The sequence below is a fragment of the Coturnix japonica genome, chromosome 21 (genome assembly GCF_054131305.1).
Source record: "Coturnix japonica strain WE chromosome 21, WE-NBRP24, whole genome shotgun sequence".
Lineage (NCBI taxonomy): Eukaryota > Metazoa > Chordata > Aves > Galliformes > Phasianidae > Coturnix > Coturnix japonica.
This window is the reverse complement of record NC_140683.1, coordinates 4,098,745-4,113,546: the sequence shown is the minus strand read 5'-3', so window position 1 is coordinate 4,113,546 and position 14,802 is coordinate 4,098,745. Positions and strand designations below refer to the sequence as shown.

General features: G+C 49.0%; 4 protein-coding genes across 21 annotated transcripts in view; 1 reads left to right on the top strand and 3 right to left on the bottom strand.

Moving 5' to 3' along the window:
* Window positions 1-2,401, bottom strand: part of RC3H2 (ring finger and CCCH-type domains 2) — a 28,623-nt gene extending 26,222 nt beyond the window's left edge. For 3 of the 5 annotated variants that reach the window (XM_085521062.1, XM_085521066.1, XM_085521065.1), the window contains exon 1: window positions 2,244-2,401. The gene's annotated coding sequence lies outside the window, so the exon portion shown is untranslated. Of the gene's footprint in view, window positions 1-1,428; window positions 1,447-1,962 lie in introns of those variants that run through there. The other 2 variants (XM_085521064.1, XM_085521063.1) reach the window with 2 other exon arrangements.
* Window positions 2,402-3,260: 859 nt separating this feature from the next.
* Window positions 3,261-5,923, bottom strand: ZBTB6 (zinc finger and BTB domain containing 6). The gene has a single exon (XM_015879210.2). The coding sequence runs from the start codon at window positions 5,648-5,650 to the stop codon at window positions 4,367-4,369; it is 1,284 nt and encodes a 427-aa protein (XP_015734696.2). The 5' UTR covers window positions 5,651-5,923; the 3' UTR covers window positions 3,261-4,366.
* On the bottom strand, window positions 5,915-13,480 carry ZBTB26 (zinc finger and BTB domain containing 26). Of its 9 annotated transcripts, XM_085521141.1 has the most exons (4): window positions 13,410-13,480; window positions 13,103-13,162; window positions 10,322-11,307; window positions 5,915-9,729 (listed from the first exon to the last, which is right to left on the bottom strand). In XM_085521141.1, coding segments are annotated over exons 1-4 (1,110 nt in total). In that variant the 5' UTR covers window positions 13,472-13,480; the 3' UTR covers window positions 5,915-9,727. The 9 variants fall into 9 exon arrangements, with proteins under 9 accessions (XP_085377267.1, XP_085377263.1, XP_085377265.1 ...); XM_085521137.1 differs by having other exon boundaries at window positions 10,050-11,307; window positions 13,103-13,480; XM_085521139.1 differs by having other exon boundaries at window positions 13,103-13,480.
* Window positions 13,481-13,529: 49 nt separating this feature from the next.
* The window catches only part of RABGAP1 (RAB GTPase activating protein 1), a 59,845-nt gene continuing 58,572 nt past the window's right edge, over window positions 13,530-14,802 (top strand). For 5 of the 6 annotated variants that reach the window (XR_014936217.1, XM_085521089.1, XM_015879205.3 and 2 more), the window contains exon 1: window positions 13,530-13,596. The gene's annotated coding sequence lies outside the window, so the exon portion shown is untranslated. Of the gene's footprint in view, window positions 13,597-13,831; window positions 14,063-14,802 lie in introns of those variants that run through there. The other variant, XM_015879206.3, reaches the window with a different exon arrangement.

Genomic DNA, 14,802 nt, shown 5'->3' with positions numbered 1-14,802 from the left:
AGTGATATTCGAATCCATTTTTTTTTTCCACTGAACATTGATGTAACTGGGAATATCTGCAGCCTACTTTAAATTCCAGAAAAGTTATCAACGAGAGAAAAACTCAGTGATATATTAGAATGTGTAATTCTATCCAGACTATGTTTTGCCAAAACACCCACTGGATGCTTTACAGGAGAAGACAGCAATCTTCTTCAGGAATTAAAACCTTACATCTCCTCTCCCTCCTTAAACTGCCTGTGAGCAGCAGCACAACGCACTGACAAATGATGGTTCACTGTTCACTTGGTGACAGCCAAAGTTCACTCACTTAAGGTACCACCCCCTCAAGTCAACACCAGGCAGTATATCCTCAACATTTAACACTCGCCCTTTCCTCTTTGAGACCAGCCAGCTCAAATCCCATCACCAGATTTTTAATGTTTCCCTTATAATTATGTAACACCACTGTGGGGTTTTTGGTGATTTATAGGTGTCAATGAGAAGTTTCCCCTTGCCACAGTCTGACAGGAGTTCAGCTCCTGTATCAGTACTGACTTTTCAGAGCTAACTGAAGGGCAAATAAATGAATTTTTTTTCTCTACCGAAGTCAGTTGAACTTAAGACTGCCTTAAGAGAAAGGGAACTTGTTTCTAGACAGATCCATGCTGACACAATTACTTCAACAAGAGATGAAGAACTCCCTGCTCTTCAGGAACATTTCCAGGCAATGTGGACTCTCAGATGTGTGGATTAGTTCCCACGTCTTTCAGATAGCGGAGCTGCTTTCATTTTGTAAGCACAAAACACAATGTGCACCTCAGAGAAAATACACTGCCAGCTGTGCCCTCCAGACACCAACCAACAAAACCTCAGCTAAAAAAGAGCAGCATTCAAAATAAAGACTTGGAGATATTTGAAGAACTAAAAGTCAAACTGTTGGAATTTGGTATTTTTTATGAGAAATGACCACAACCTCCAACAAGGCAGAAAGACAAGTCAGTAAGAAACATCCTCTTGAAGAAAGTTTTGTCCATATGCAGAAAGAAGGAAAAGTTCACTAAAAAGGCAGTCCTTGGGAAAGCATTTCATTGCGATAAATAAGAATTTGGTGCTTCATGGAACAAAACCTCTGTTAATAAAGCAAGATGCAATGACTAGAATTCCCAAATGTTTAACATGGACTGAAGGTCAAAAGGAGTATTTGGATTCAGCAGATGCAAACTGTACGTCCTCACTGGAATGATAAACCTTTTTTTGTCACAGCTACAAACGTACATCCCTGTAATCTGAAAGGCTGCTTTTCGTTTTCCTTTCAGCACTGTGGAGAAGCTGTAATGGGCACAAGAGAACCTCCAAACGGGCAGCTACAGGAACTGCTGTTACCACCAACTCCTTCAACAAAAGTTCTAAGTTCACATTTAAAGGTGGAAAGAAACAGCCCTATACCTGAGTACGTTCTGGGTGTCAGTCTCAGCTCGACACTATTTCATCCCCTCACGGGTCCAGGCTGCTCTGCTCCAAACCCTGCCTGCACAGCGATGCTTACAGCTCCCCGACCACACTCACACTCACTCCGCTTTCTGCTGACATCCACGCTTAACTTAAAGCCCTCGGCGCACCCCAAGCATCAGCAGAACGAAGGCACGCTCTTCCTGCTCGGCTTTTTTCATGCGTTCAGGCCGTGATGCGCGGGGTGAAGCGCTGGGCCCTGTTTTCCACCATGACTCCTCTCCACCATTACCCTGGAGCGCAGCTCCGCGATGGAAGCACCGGGAGCGCTGCGCCGTACCGGAGGCCCCCAGGGAACGGGCTACGGGCACCGGGGGCTGCAACACTGACGGGGGAGGGAGAAACCGGGATTCCCCCCGCCGCGGCCGGGAGATAAGGGAGATAAGGGAGCAGCGCAGGGAGCAGCCAGGGCGGCTCCGTCCCCGCCCTGCCCCGCCCGGCAGCTGACAGCGGCCCGGCCCCGCCGCGCACCTGCGCCCGGCCCCAGCCGTCATTTCGAAGCCGCCACCAAATGGCTGCCCGGCGGCCTAGCGACGGGGGACGGCCCCTCTCATCGGTGCGGCGGCGCGCGGGGCGCCCAGAGGCCGCGCTCTGCCGGCCGGGCCCGGCTTCACTCCCCAACCGGAATCCGCAGCGCCGGGACCCCGCGGGGCGCCGGGGTGTGTGTGGGGGGGGAGCGAGCGAGCGGGCGGGGCCCCGCCGGGTCACCGCGTCCCCCTTCGGCGGCCGCCCCCGCCCAGCCCCGCTCCTACCTGCGAGGCGCGGGCGGCGGGGCCGGGAGCAGGCGGCGGCCCCGGCGTCTCACACGCCATGGGGCGGGCAGCGCGGCGCGGCCCGGGGGAGCCTGCGGGGGCCTCGGCGGCGCCTCCTCATCGCGCTGACAGCCGGGAGCGAAGCCCCGCCCCCTCTCGCGAGAGCCGCCCGCCGCCGCGCGAGAACACAACGGCCGCGCCCGCCGGACACGTGACCGCCGCGGGGAGGGACGGAGAGAGAGAGGGAGGGAGGGGAGGCGCGAGGCATTGTGGGAGCCGGCCTCACACCGCCCGGCCAAGGGGCACCACCGAGACGGCGGCCTAGAGCGGCTCTCGCACCTGATAGCGCCTCCCCGCGGCCTGGCGGCCCGCCCCGCCTGCTGCCATCAGCCGGTGTTCCCTCACCCGGTGTTAGTTGTCCCTATCTTAAAATGAAATTCATCATATATCATATACATAAATTGTCCCTTTTGACTACATGATTCTTTAGGAAGGCATACGCATACAGCTTAACGTGAAAAGGCACCTGCAAATATCACCACAATCCAGCTCATGCACACTTCATGTACTGAATGAAATCACATGAAAAACTTAAAAAATACCCAACAAAATAAGTATTTTTAAAAAGCTTCTCAGTGGAAGTTTGCAGTATGTGAAGATAGTGCTCAAGCTGCCATACCTGATCATTTCCATTGCAGGTAGTAACAGGCAGCTGCACTGCATGCACTGTACGTGCCCAGCCCCTCCTGTAACTGATAAACAAAACCCCGAATAATGACCAGTTACAATCACTGAGAATGAGATTAAATTAAACCTGTTTACTGTCATTACAAGTCGTTGTCTTCTACGCCAGCCAGGTTACGGAGCACAAATGTGGCACTTCGGGACTCAGCAAGGGTTTTACAACAGAACTTGTCAGCCTCGAAGTAAAGTGTATCCACACGTGATACAGGTGAGATTAAGAACTACTACTTCCTGCTAAGTGGAGAATCTAATGTAAGTACAATTAACTCATAATAACAACTGAATCACTTCTTTATTCATATCACATTAAGAGCAAGAAACATATACCAGTCAAAGACAAGTACAGGATAAAGATTCTGCATTACAGGGGTTCACTGCTTGCGATGAAACTGAAATGACTTTGGATAAAGTACAAACACAGCTATCCAAACACACAGTTACTGTTTTACAGAATCACAGAATGAGGAGTGTAAGATCTCTAAGTTGTTCTTTTTAAGATATAATGGATTGCTTTTCAAAATGGACATAGCAAGTGTTATTATATAATAGCATACAGTTTAAGTTTTCACATTAGTATACGTATCTAAGATTTATAAGAAAACAAAGACAAATCTTACAGCTCAGCAAATGGACCTAAGTTAATCAGAGGAATGAAACAGGCACTAAACACTGGTATGACAGAAGAAACAATATGGAGAGAGATCTAGAAAAATTCAGATCTCATTAATAAAACTGAATGTAAGTCCTTCCAACGAGAGCACCAGTTAAACAAAGAAACAAAAACCCAAAGACCTGCAGGGCAATACTTTTTTGTTCTCTTTTACCAATTCCCTATTTGCAAAAGGCGATTTGAGTATGAGCGCATGCCTTTCTTCTGTTGAAATATCCAGCAAAGTTCAGGTAAGGAAGGAGATGATTCCACCATAATTATGCATGAATACGGTGGGCGTGACTGACTTCTGAGTGTATATAAACATCTCTTTTCCTTAGCCATCATAGATCAGGAGTGTCATGGCTCAGGCTTCAGCTTATTGCAATGTCAGTAGAAGTTTGAAAATTGGCAATGTCTGCCCTTGAAACAAAGGACTGCAACACATAGTTAACAGACAGTAATTAGAACATTTCAAGGATGTTAGAAGACAGGCATGAGACTGTTTCCTGTATTTTGCCATTTACTTTCAACTAGAAATAGAAAGTCTTTTTGAGGACTTACAGCAACAGCAGCCCTCAAACAACAGGCGTGATGGCTGCTCTCAGGACCTGTCTGATCACCACACACATATTTTTCCTGTTCTCCATTACATGGGAATCTGTTGAACATGTAGAATTTCACCAGTTAGAAGCTTTTTGTGGAGCCAGGCTCCACACCCACTCACCCATCAATCACAGTCTATTTCAACCTTTGCAATAGTATTCAGGTTTGGCTTTTCACTGCTGCTCCTTCCATGCACAGACGTGAGGTGCTTTTTAAAAGCAGATTTGTGTTTGAAGTCCATGTCACAGCAATGACACTTGTAGGGCCTGTCACCGCTGTGTATGTTCAGGTGATCCTGCAGAGTACTTTTGGCAGTGAACGTCTTCAAGCACACCATGCACTGGAAGGGCCGGATACCCATATGGCCCCGGATGTGTCTGTTGAGATTCTTTTTTTGTGTGAACGTTTTACCGCACTGCAAACACAAGAAAAGCTTGTGCATTTTGAGATGTCTGAGATAGTTCTCAAGGTGCAGAAATCCTCTGGGACACTTTGGACATTGGTTCCGCAACAAATTCTCACAATCATCCAGATTTTGCAACCCATTCATCTGAGTTGAAGTCCGCTCTGGATTGTCAGCGACAAAAGCCTGAGCGTGACTTCCTGACATCTCTGTATGTCTGCTTTCAACTGTAGAATTGATCAAGGAGTGCTGCGTTTCTGGGAAATACAGGTTTGTTTCAGAGGAGGTGCAAGGCTGAGGAAAACGATCGTTTTCCACATTAGGAACACTCATAGAATCCACCCTGAGGATACGTATTTCATCATCCTTATATCCTATTTCAACCGCTGATATCTCTGGGCTCCCCGCATCCTTTCTTTCTGCGACCAAACTCTGTGCTGCAGGCTGCAGGTTATCCCCCTGCTCCTGCTTAACGGAGAAATCTGAATTAGCTGGGCTATCTTCATAAATCTCAATTATTTCACAGTCTTTATCTGAAACGTCGTCCTTGCTCCGCAGTTGGGTGTCAGAGGAATGGCACTGCTCTGCAGCCTGGCTGCCGTTCTCCATGGAAGCGTCGATTTCCAGGTATTTTGACAGCGCCTCGCTGCACTTCTCCACGATGTGGACCATCTGGAGGTAGCTGGCGGCTGTCAGGTACTTCAGCAGCTCCTTCCTCTTCACCTCCAGCGCACCCGTGTAGCAGGAGAGCAGCAGCTTCCTGCCCACCTCGGCGCTCTGCAGGATGGTGATCCGCACCTGCCTGGACTGGTTGAGCAGGAACTGATCCCTCATGAACGTGGAGCAGGCGGCAAAGATCACCTTGTGCCCGTGGAACTCGGTGTCGTTGATGTAAATGGAGACGTCGCAGAAGAGGTTCTGCTCCCGCAGGAGGTTCATCTTCTGCAGCACCGCATCTCCCTGCTGCTCGAACTGGAAGTGCAGCACCTCCGAGTCCGCGGCCATGGCTCCGGGCCTGCGGGCCGCCCTGCGGCCGAGCTCTCTTCGCCGGTGCCCGCCGACCGCAGGCAGCGCCGCCGGCAGCTCAGGGCAGGGCAGGACCTCGCTGTGCCGCTCGTCCCTCCGCCCACCCCTCCGTCCCCGGCCGCTCCCGGTGCCCGCTCCGCCACCGGTACCTCAGCGCCCAGCCACCCGGACACGCTCCCGGTACAGCCCCGCCCCTTCCGGCAGCGCCCCCCGCCCTGCGCCGGTGTGAAATGAGAGGCGGTGCAGAGTTAGCAGCACGTTTATTACAAGAGTTGGCACTGCTACAGCGGCACGGCGCCACCCGCCCGGGAGAGGTAGCAACGCAGCGGCCCCGCCGCCCCGTAAGGCGCTCGGGAGGGCGGCGGGCCCCGGGGCGGCCGAGAGGAACAGGCAGCGCCGGCTCCTGCCGCCGGGCCCGGCCCCCCCAGCCTGCTTTGGTAACGCTCGGGATGAGCCTCCCGCCCAGTCTCTGGAGAGGTAGCTGATGCTCGGTCCGTCGGCTGTAGGCCCACGGGAAAGCGCTCATTCAGTGAGTGACGAGAGCCGGCAGTTCACCTCCTCAAAACCACGGTCTAATGCAAGCTCCCAGTCCTTTCCGCAGTCTCAGCTGGTGTCGCGCTCTGATTCTCCCTCGCCTTTATTCCTCCCAGCTGCTCCAGAACCACAACCAGCCTCACGGAAGCATTAAGTTCCTTCGAGAGGAGTTCAGCGGCAACTATCGGTTTTGCCAAAAAGCCAGGCGAGAAAGGCTGACACTTAAATCATATCAGTTATGGAGTTGCAAAACAGGCCCTCTGAACGAAAAAGTAAGGAAAGACTCATCCCTGATCTCTGCAGAGGGCTGTGCAGCTGCACCACGTTCTGCAGGAAGACATGCTACACGAGCTAACACCACTCAGCGAGGTGGTGAGCCCCAACCTCGTAAATCTAAGAGTTCTACGAATTCTATATCAAATAAATAAAATGCCAACATAAAAATCCTAATATATTCAAGAAGTTATTAAAATATTTTTGTAGTAGACCAGTTATTTTTTAGGATATGCAGGACGTTGTACAGCACATTAAGTTGTGAGACTATCCACTTACCAGCAAATAGTATTCTACACATTAACACACAGATTATGATAACTGCCATAGTCCTTATCTGAATATGCAGCATCAGCAGCAACAACCACTGGATCTAGTCTTCCACTAACTGGAACAATGCAATGAAGACAACATTTTACATACATGGACAATTAAGTTTATCTTACTCTAAGATCAAGCTGCCTCTGTATATTGTTTATAGTAATTCTCACTCCATTTTAATCTAATCCAGGGAAGAGGCAGTACCCAAGTTTTGCTTTCCCAATACCTCTTTTGTACTCCTTTCTGTTCCATATAGGGGCAAATCTTACATGAAATCTACCAGAGCACTTCACATTGTGCTCATCAGCACGTTGCCCTCTTAGATCTCCACTGCTTCTGGATTTACATAGCTGTCTCCTGAATAAACCTTTTGGTCTGTATCCCTTTGCCAGGCCAAAAGCACAAACATTTGTAAGTCACCTTTCATCCAACAGATGTTTCATTTTCATTGATGAAGCAGTCTTCTGCATTTCTGCTTTTTCCTATATTTTTTCTGCCATGATCTCACCAAATGGTCACGAGCAGCCTTTTAAAGAAGCAGCCAGCAGTCTCAGCCTTCTCAGAAGTTATCAGCACAGTGCAGGGTGGACAGAAAACCCACGTATCTTGACCAATCATTTTTTAGTTTCTTAGGATAACCTCTCATCTCTTCATTTCAGCTTCAGGTCACAATGGCTACTTCAACAAGCTGTGTCCTCCTTGCAATAACATTAAAGCATTGAAATTCCGTGAAGAAACTTCTCAGACAGACCTCTTAATAACATCAACTTTCTTGGTATTTGTACAGTTTTATTCCTCTCTCTGGCAGAAGACTGTTTTCTGTATTACGTCCATATTTGTATATTGTTAGATTTTCCACTAATCCTTTAGAGCACGCTGACCTGGCTCTGCAAAGTTCTTATTCTCCACGTCTATCTTCTTTTTGACACCAGAGCTATAACTTACTTCCATGTAATGAATAACATTATAAAAACTTTTTAACAATGCAGAAGATTCTGCCCAAAGTCAGAATGTAAGCGTCAGATGCAACTGTCACAATCTGTTTTAGCTCAAAGTTATTCTGAAAGCAGGTTACTTCAGAGGAAAAAGTTTTTCTTCCTATGCCTACCAATTTTCTGCCCCAAGAACCTGAAGTTTTTTGTTTTTTTGAAGTTCCAAAAAGTTATTTTTGGCCTAAATATATTTGCTACAACTTGAAAGATATAATGCCCCAGCTCCATTTCCACTGCTTATTACTTCATAGCTGTCCATGTAATAATAGTTAATGTAACAGTCAAGTACAGTAGATCAAAAACTCAATTGCAAAAACGGATTCACAGAATCACCTTGCTTTTCTACTCGAAGGTACGTGGACTTCTGAAAATGGTCTGCAAGATTAACATACTCTTACCATTCATCAGTGTCAAGTCTGCATAAGGAAATCCTGGTTTCTACGTACACATATCTGAAGACCGAGACCAACTTTTCATAATTACGTACAAAACTTTTTTTTGCTCTAACACACCTTTGGTCATACCTGTTGAGCATTTTTAACCATACAATAGCAGCCACCCCCCATCCCTATCCCCTCATTCAAACACACATACAATACTACTTTTAGGTAGGAAGCATAATCTCAGCCTCACGGCAAACCTTGAGGAAAAAAGCTGCATTCGGAAGAAATGCTTATTCCAAACATAAACAGCAGTTCTCTAACAAGGATCAGCCACTTGATTATTAGTCTGTGCTACACTTCAATATAAGAATGCTGTTCTACTGGGAATGGTGTTTAGCAGATGAGAAATTTGTTTCTTTCAGCCTGATTGGGATGTGGGTAATTCCATGGCACTTCTGTGAAGTAATATAGTATAATCCCAAAATCCCAACTAATATGCCATTCCCACAACATTTGATGTTTAAGGCGGTATACATGAGGTATTGCTGAGTACAGTCACTGCTGATTCACTAAGCTATGGAAATTATGCTACCTATACCTCATCTTAGGCTCTGTGAAATGCTGATGGGCATGAATTATGTAGGTCACTTTAAAGAAAAGTGTCCTTTCAGTATCCAAGAAATCAAAAACCTTCATGTTGTTAATGTTCTTACCTACCTATAGTAGGTACTTTTTTCATATTAACTGACATGTGGCTCTTATTAGTTATCAAGGAGACATATACAAGAGTTAAGGGCGTGTGGGGGGGGAAAGCACAGAGTTACTATACATTGCAGCTTTTAAAACATTCTTTTCACAGTGTCAAAAATAAGTGTTTTTCCACTCCAGCTTTGCTCCAAAACCAATTAGGAAAGTAGCAACTGTTGTGGTTATTTGAAACAAAATTTATGGAAGATAGATGACAGCTTCTAGTTTTGAAGTGCTTACCTTGAATCAGTACATACAATGGTAAGTGCCCTTTAATACTTCTGTGTATGATAGCTTATGAAACAGGTCATACCTGGCACTCTGGGTGCCGAGCTCACACATTCCAGAGCTGCAACCTACTCTCTTTCCTACTACTCTTTTTAACAGTTCTATGCAATGATCAACTAACCCTGCCAAATCGTTCAGGGCTTCACCTTTTCATAATGCATGCCAACATTAAAAACCCTGAGAGCTTTTAAGGTAGTGTTAATTGGCAGCAGAAATGTCTTGAAATAGTTGAGAAAGGGAAAAAAAATGACACAAATATACTTCATTTCAACTGTAGGGGTCTAGGGGTAAAGTCAGACAAAAATAATATTAAGAGGTAAGTTTAAAACAAATTAGCACTATATGGAGTGCTTTCAGTGATCCAGTGCTTTATAAAATAAGAATTGGGTTATCTCACACATTTGTCCTCTTTGATCTTTCCTCCATCTGCCCAGACACAGAGAAGCCTCTAACTGTACAGCAGATGGTTTACTTGCAGCACACAGCAACAGTCTTTCAAAGGGTGTTAGTCTTGAGTCTCCTAATCAGAGAGAAATGAAACAATTAACCCCTTAATCCACAGTAGAGACACAGACAGAAACCTGAAGGAAGATTGTTATTTCACAGAAAATATCAAGTAAGACTAAGAATGATGGCTGAAGACCTGCCAGGTTTTGCAATCCAACCCTCCATCAGAAGCCTTTCAGAGCATACCACTAGTTTAGGTAAGAGCCCAAGCCAACTGCTTGCTCCTGTCAGTCACGATCCCTACAAAGGGCTGTTTTTAATTGCTTAATTGACGCAGGTACTATCATTTCTTAAACTGAGCACAGCCTGAGGCAGCTTCCCTGCATCCAGTACCTGGCTTCCATCCGCCTGCTGACAGACCTTACTGTCTGTAGCAGCGCTACATGTGAATGAATCGAAGTCCACCGTTATGTCTTGAATATTTCTTTCATTGGCATTGTCAAAGCTATTTTTACCATGTAGCTGTTTAAGATGTTTCCTCAGAACAGGCTTATGCGCAAAAACCATGTCACAGTAGTTACACTTATGGGGCTTGTCCCCACTGTGCAGGTTGAGATGGTCCTGTAAGGAACATTTCTGAGAGAAGGTTTTCCCACAGATCTTACATTGGAACGGTTTGATGCCTGCATGCACTCTCATGTGCCGGTGGAGATTGCCTTTCTGAGTGAATGTCTTGCCACACAGGAGACACATGAATAGTTTATGCATCTTTAAGTGATTAGCATAGTTTTCTAGATGCCGAAATACTCTTGTGCACTTTGGACACTGATGGTGCCACTGGAGGCCTTTGTCTATTCCACGGTTATTAGACCCAAACATATCTTTAGAGGCCAGAATGATGTTATCACTGCCAGCATATGAAAGGGCATAATTGTGGAGGTGATTTTGTTCTATTTCATTTGCTCTGTTTTCAACAGTGGAGTTGATTAGAAAGTGTTGAGGTTCAGAGGAATGCAATGCAGTTTGCTCAGAAGAAATAAACTGGTTCTGATCCTTCTTATTCCTAACTTCCGTTACCTCCCCAATGGACTCCACCTTGATAATCTGAATATCACTATCCTCCATGTCCATACTGTCTTCTGAAGGTTGAATACAAGGTGAATCTTGCGGTAGAGAGTCTTCATCTTCCCCATGTTCCTTCAGCTCAGAGGAATCACTTTGCTGTTCACACTCCTTGCTCTCCAATGGCTGCTTCGGTTTTATGAACTTCCAGAGTGCCTGCGTACATCGTTCAACAATGTGGCTCATCTGCAGAAAGCTTGCAGCAGTTAAGTAGTTTACCAGCTCCATTTCAGGAAACTCCAGCACGCCGCTGTAACACGATAAAAGCAACTGCCTCCCTACTTCCGAACTTTGCAGGATAGAGATTTTGACATCTCTAGAGTCATTTAATAAGAACTGATCTCTTAAAAAGGGAGAGCCGGCAGCAAATACAATTTTATGCCCATGAACTTCAACATCATCTATATGGACGACAACATCACAAAATTTGTTTTCTTCTCTCAGTTTGTTCATTTTCTGTAACATCGAATCGCCGTAATTGTCAAACTTGAAGTGAAGAATGTCGGATCTTTCTGACATTTTGGCACACCTAAAGGAAAGCAACAAAGGACAAAAAAAAACAAGTGAGAATTTTTTGTTTAGTTTCCAGAACACAAACTAGAACAGTCCATGTTACACATTGCCCTGCAGTGCCTTCCCTTAAATAAATACAACACTGATGCAGTTTGATTATGAACTAGAAACAATGACAGAGATTCTCTTGAAGCTGTATCCTAGAGTCACAATGTTTTCTGCATTATTTGTGGAATTTAAAGGGAAATTGTACAAGTATTTTGGTAGTCTGTGCTCTTGTACAGTTTTGCTTCCACATTAAAATTCCTCAGTGACTTTTGTCTTTTCCAGACGCAGAGAAAGCCCTTTAGCTTTTGGGTTCTTTGTTTGCTTTCATGTTAAAAGAGTTTTCATAACACATGAATGCAAGGTGAGATAGGAACCAACGTCTGCCAGGAATAGAAAATTCCCTCTTGCACCTATGTCATGTTACCTTAAAGACATACAGTCCAAGAATAACAGTTACAGGTCCATGATTTGCAGAAATATTGATGTAGGACAAATTGTTGCTGGAAGTAGCTCTAAGTCCAATTAACCTGTCTTAGCAGAAAGGACTACACAAGTTTTCCAGTATCAGCAGCACTGGATTTAAGTGACTGTTTTGCATTGCCTCGAAGTTGCTTTGTGTGTGCGCACATGAAGAGGAGCAGGTTGTCTGTCCTGTGTTTTTATAAAAGATCTAAGAAAAAAAATCTTCCATATAACCCCACATCCTATAAATCACACTTCCCACACTCCCTGATTTGAGTATGTGGGGAATGTAGGAAGTCTTGTTTCTTGCATTCTTTGAAAGACCACTCCTCGAGGAATTTTGTTCTATTTGGAATGAAAAACGGTGGGTTTTCTACAAGACAAATATTGATGTGTTGTCTGGCAACAGTTCTCTGAAGAGTTTATAAGGCTACACTGATTCTTGATGAAACACTTCATGCAATCCTGACAGAGAATTGTGACTGCAGGAAGCAAAAGAATCACAGAAGATCGACCAAATGACACAAGGTTTGGTGAGATGCAACAGCAAAACAACCCCAGACTTACACCTCACAAGTATTACCAACACCACATTAAGCTGGAAAGGAAGCTTTGAAGTTTATAGATAAAAGCAGATACTGCTCTCTTGGGACATGAAATATTAGCTCAACACACACAAGAGGAAATGGAGCTGTGCCTCCTGTAAATGACTGAATGCACAAGATGATGGTTCCAGGAGGAACATTTTCAGAACTATCTGCTGACAGACTGAGTTGCTTCAGTGTTCTGATACAATGTCGTGTTGAGACGTGCTCTCTTTACTACTTAAGCGCACCACACACATCTACCAGCGTGTGATGTACAGAAATCACAACAGGATTTCAATAGTTCGCTTTACTACGGACCAACGCTCAGAGAGGGCGGCAGCATCAGAAGCACAACCGACTGTGTTATGCCTACGGACCGTGCAGCCACACGTGTCCGAGTCGCCCCGAGTCCAGCGCTGCCTGACACACTTCACCTCCGGGGCAACGAGAGCCGCATCGTCAGAGAATGCGCACAGAAAACGAGCAACTGCCTTCACGCGCGTTAAGCTCCCGCTGTCGGGCTCTAAGGACGCCAAGAAGCCAAGCAACAAACGCTGCACCTTTCGCAGCCCGAGCCGGAGCTGCGCCCGAGCAGAGCGGAGCCGCTTTATCGCCTGCGGAACGGCCCCGGAACGGCCCCGGCCGCTCGTGTTGCGGTGCTGCCCGCCGCCCCCCAACCCACGCCGCCGCGCACGGAGGGAAGGGCCGCGTTACCTGGAGCGCCGGGCCGCGTCACCCCGCCGGCACCCGCTGCCGCTACCCCCGGCTACGGACCTAGAGAGGGGAGGAGAGCCGCCGTGAGCCGCCGCCCGGGGCTGGCACCGCGCCGCCCCGGCCCTGCCGTCGGCCGCGCCCCCCGGGCGGCCCCGCGCCCCACCGCGCTCTCGGCCGGGCCCGGCCGCCCTCCGGAGTCGGCCCGCGGCGGAGGCGGCGGCGGCGGCGGGGGGGGCGGGAGCCGCTCCCCGCTCCGGGCCCCGCTCCGGGGCCGCGCCCCGCGCCCCGCGCGCCCGCCGGGACCTACGGCTGCCGCCAGCGCCCGCGACGGCGACTCGGAACCGCATTGTTCGGCCGCCGGAAGCGCATCCCGCGCCCTCCGCCCCGCACCCGGAAGCGCCTCACGGGGCGCCCGCCCCCTCCGCCCGGTCACGTGGTGGGCGGCAGCGGCGGCCCAGGCCCGGCACCGGGAGGCGGCGGCGGCGGCGGCCGGGGTAGGTGGGGTCGCGCTGCCGGCCGGGCTCCCGCGCCCCCTCCCTCGGGCCGCTCCACCGCCGCCGGCCCTCGCCCCCTCCCCGGTACCGGGCCGCGCGCGGTGCCGCCCCGCGGTTCCTCGCCTCCCGGTGGGAGAGCAGCGGAGGCCTCCTGCGGCCCGCCCTCTCCTCCGCTTCTGCCGCTGCGGTGTTTCCATCCCCCGCGTGCGCTGTCCCGGAGCGGAGCCCACCCGCCGGGCGCTGCCCACAGCCGGGCGCGGGCCGGGGGAGGCCGCGTCTCTCCCCGCTCCCCGCGCTGTTCCGGGGCCGCTCCGTGCGTCCGTCGTCCCCGATCCGCGGCGTTTGGCGGGTCCCGGGCGGGTCCCGATCCGCGGCGCTCCGCGCTCTCCGTGCTCTCCGGAGCCCCTTTCTGCCCCGTGTGCCGCAGCGGCGGCGTTTCGTTCGGGTTTTCCCTTCCTATTGGCAAGTACGTGCCGGAGCCCGGCGGGTCAGCGCCGAGGGCCGCGTTGGGTTGGGGCGAATCGAAGTGTAAATAAACGGACCGGCCGCAGTCGGGTTAAAAATCCGTTTTGACAGTGATGGAGCGGGAGTGGAACGGGTGGAAATACTGTGTGTGGGTTTCCTCTGCGCGGTTCTGCTCGGGTCGTTTGTGGGGAGGAGGAGAGAGCGACGGGAGAGAAGTTTGGGAGAGAAAGGAGGAATTGCATTTATTGCTAAGACACAAACTGGGCACCGAGTAATGCACGGCTGTGATGCTGCGTGCAGCTGGGGCTGTGATCCCCAACAACTGCTGCTGGGTTTGTTAAGTGTTGGTGGGATTGGTGACGTTCTTGTCTACTTTGTTTTAAAATAACGCCTGGCAGCAGCGGGCACATCACAAACACTGTGCTTTTACTTCTGAAGGCTGCTACTGAGTGTAGAAAGGTCAAGGACCTGAGCAGACTTCGTTCTGTGTACACAGAAAGCACGTTAACAAGTGGAGCCTGGCATTGGGCTTTCCTTCCCTTTCCAGCACCGAGGGCGGGCAGCTTTTAGCTGCATGTGTTTCATGCGACTTGTGTTTTTTCTTCAGCTCTCACCGCATGTCCTTAAAGTGCCGTGTGTGACTGGTGAGTGAAGCGCTGTGTTCACATCGGTTGTGATGAGTGGGTTGCAGAGGGACATGGAGCGTTGCCTTTTGGCTGGGTGCCCCTGCCCTGTGCTCTG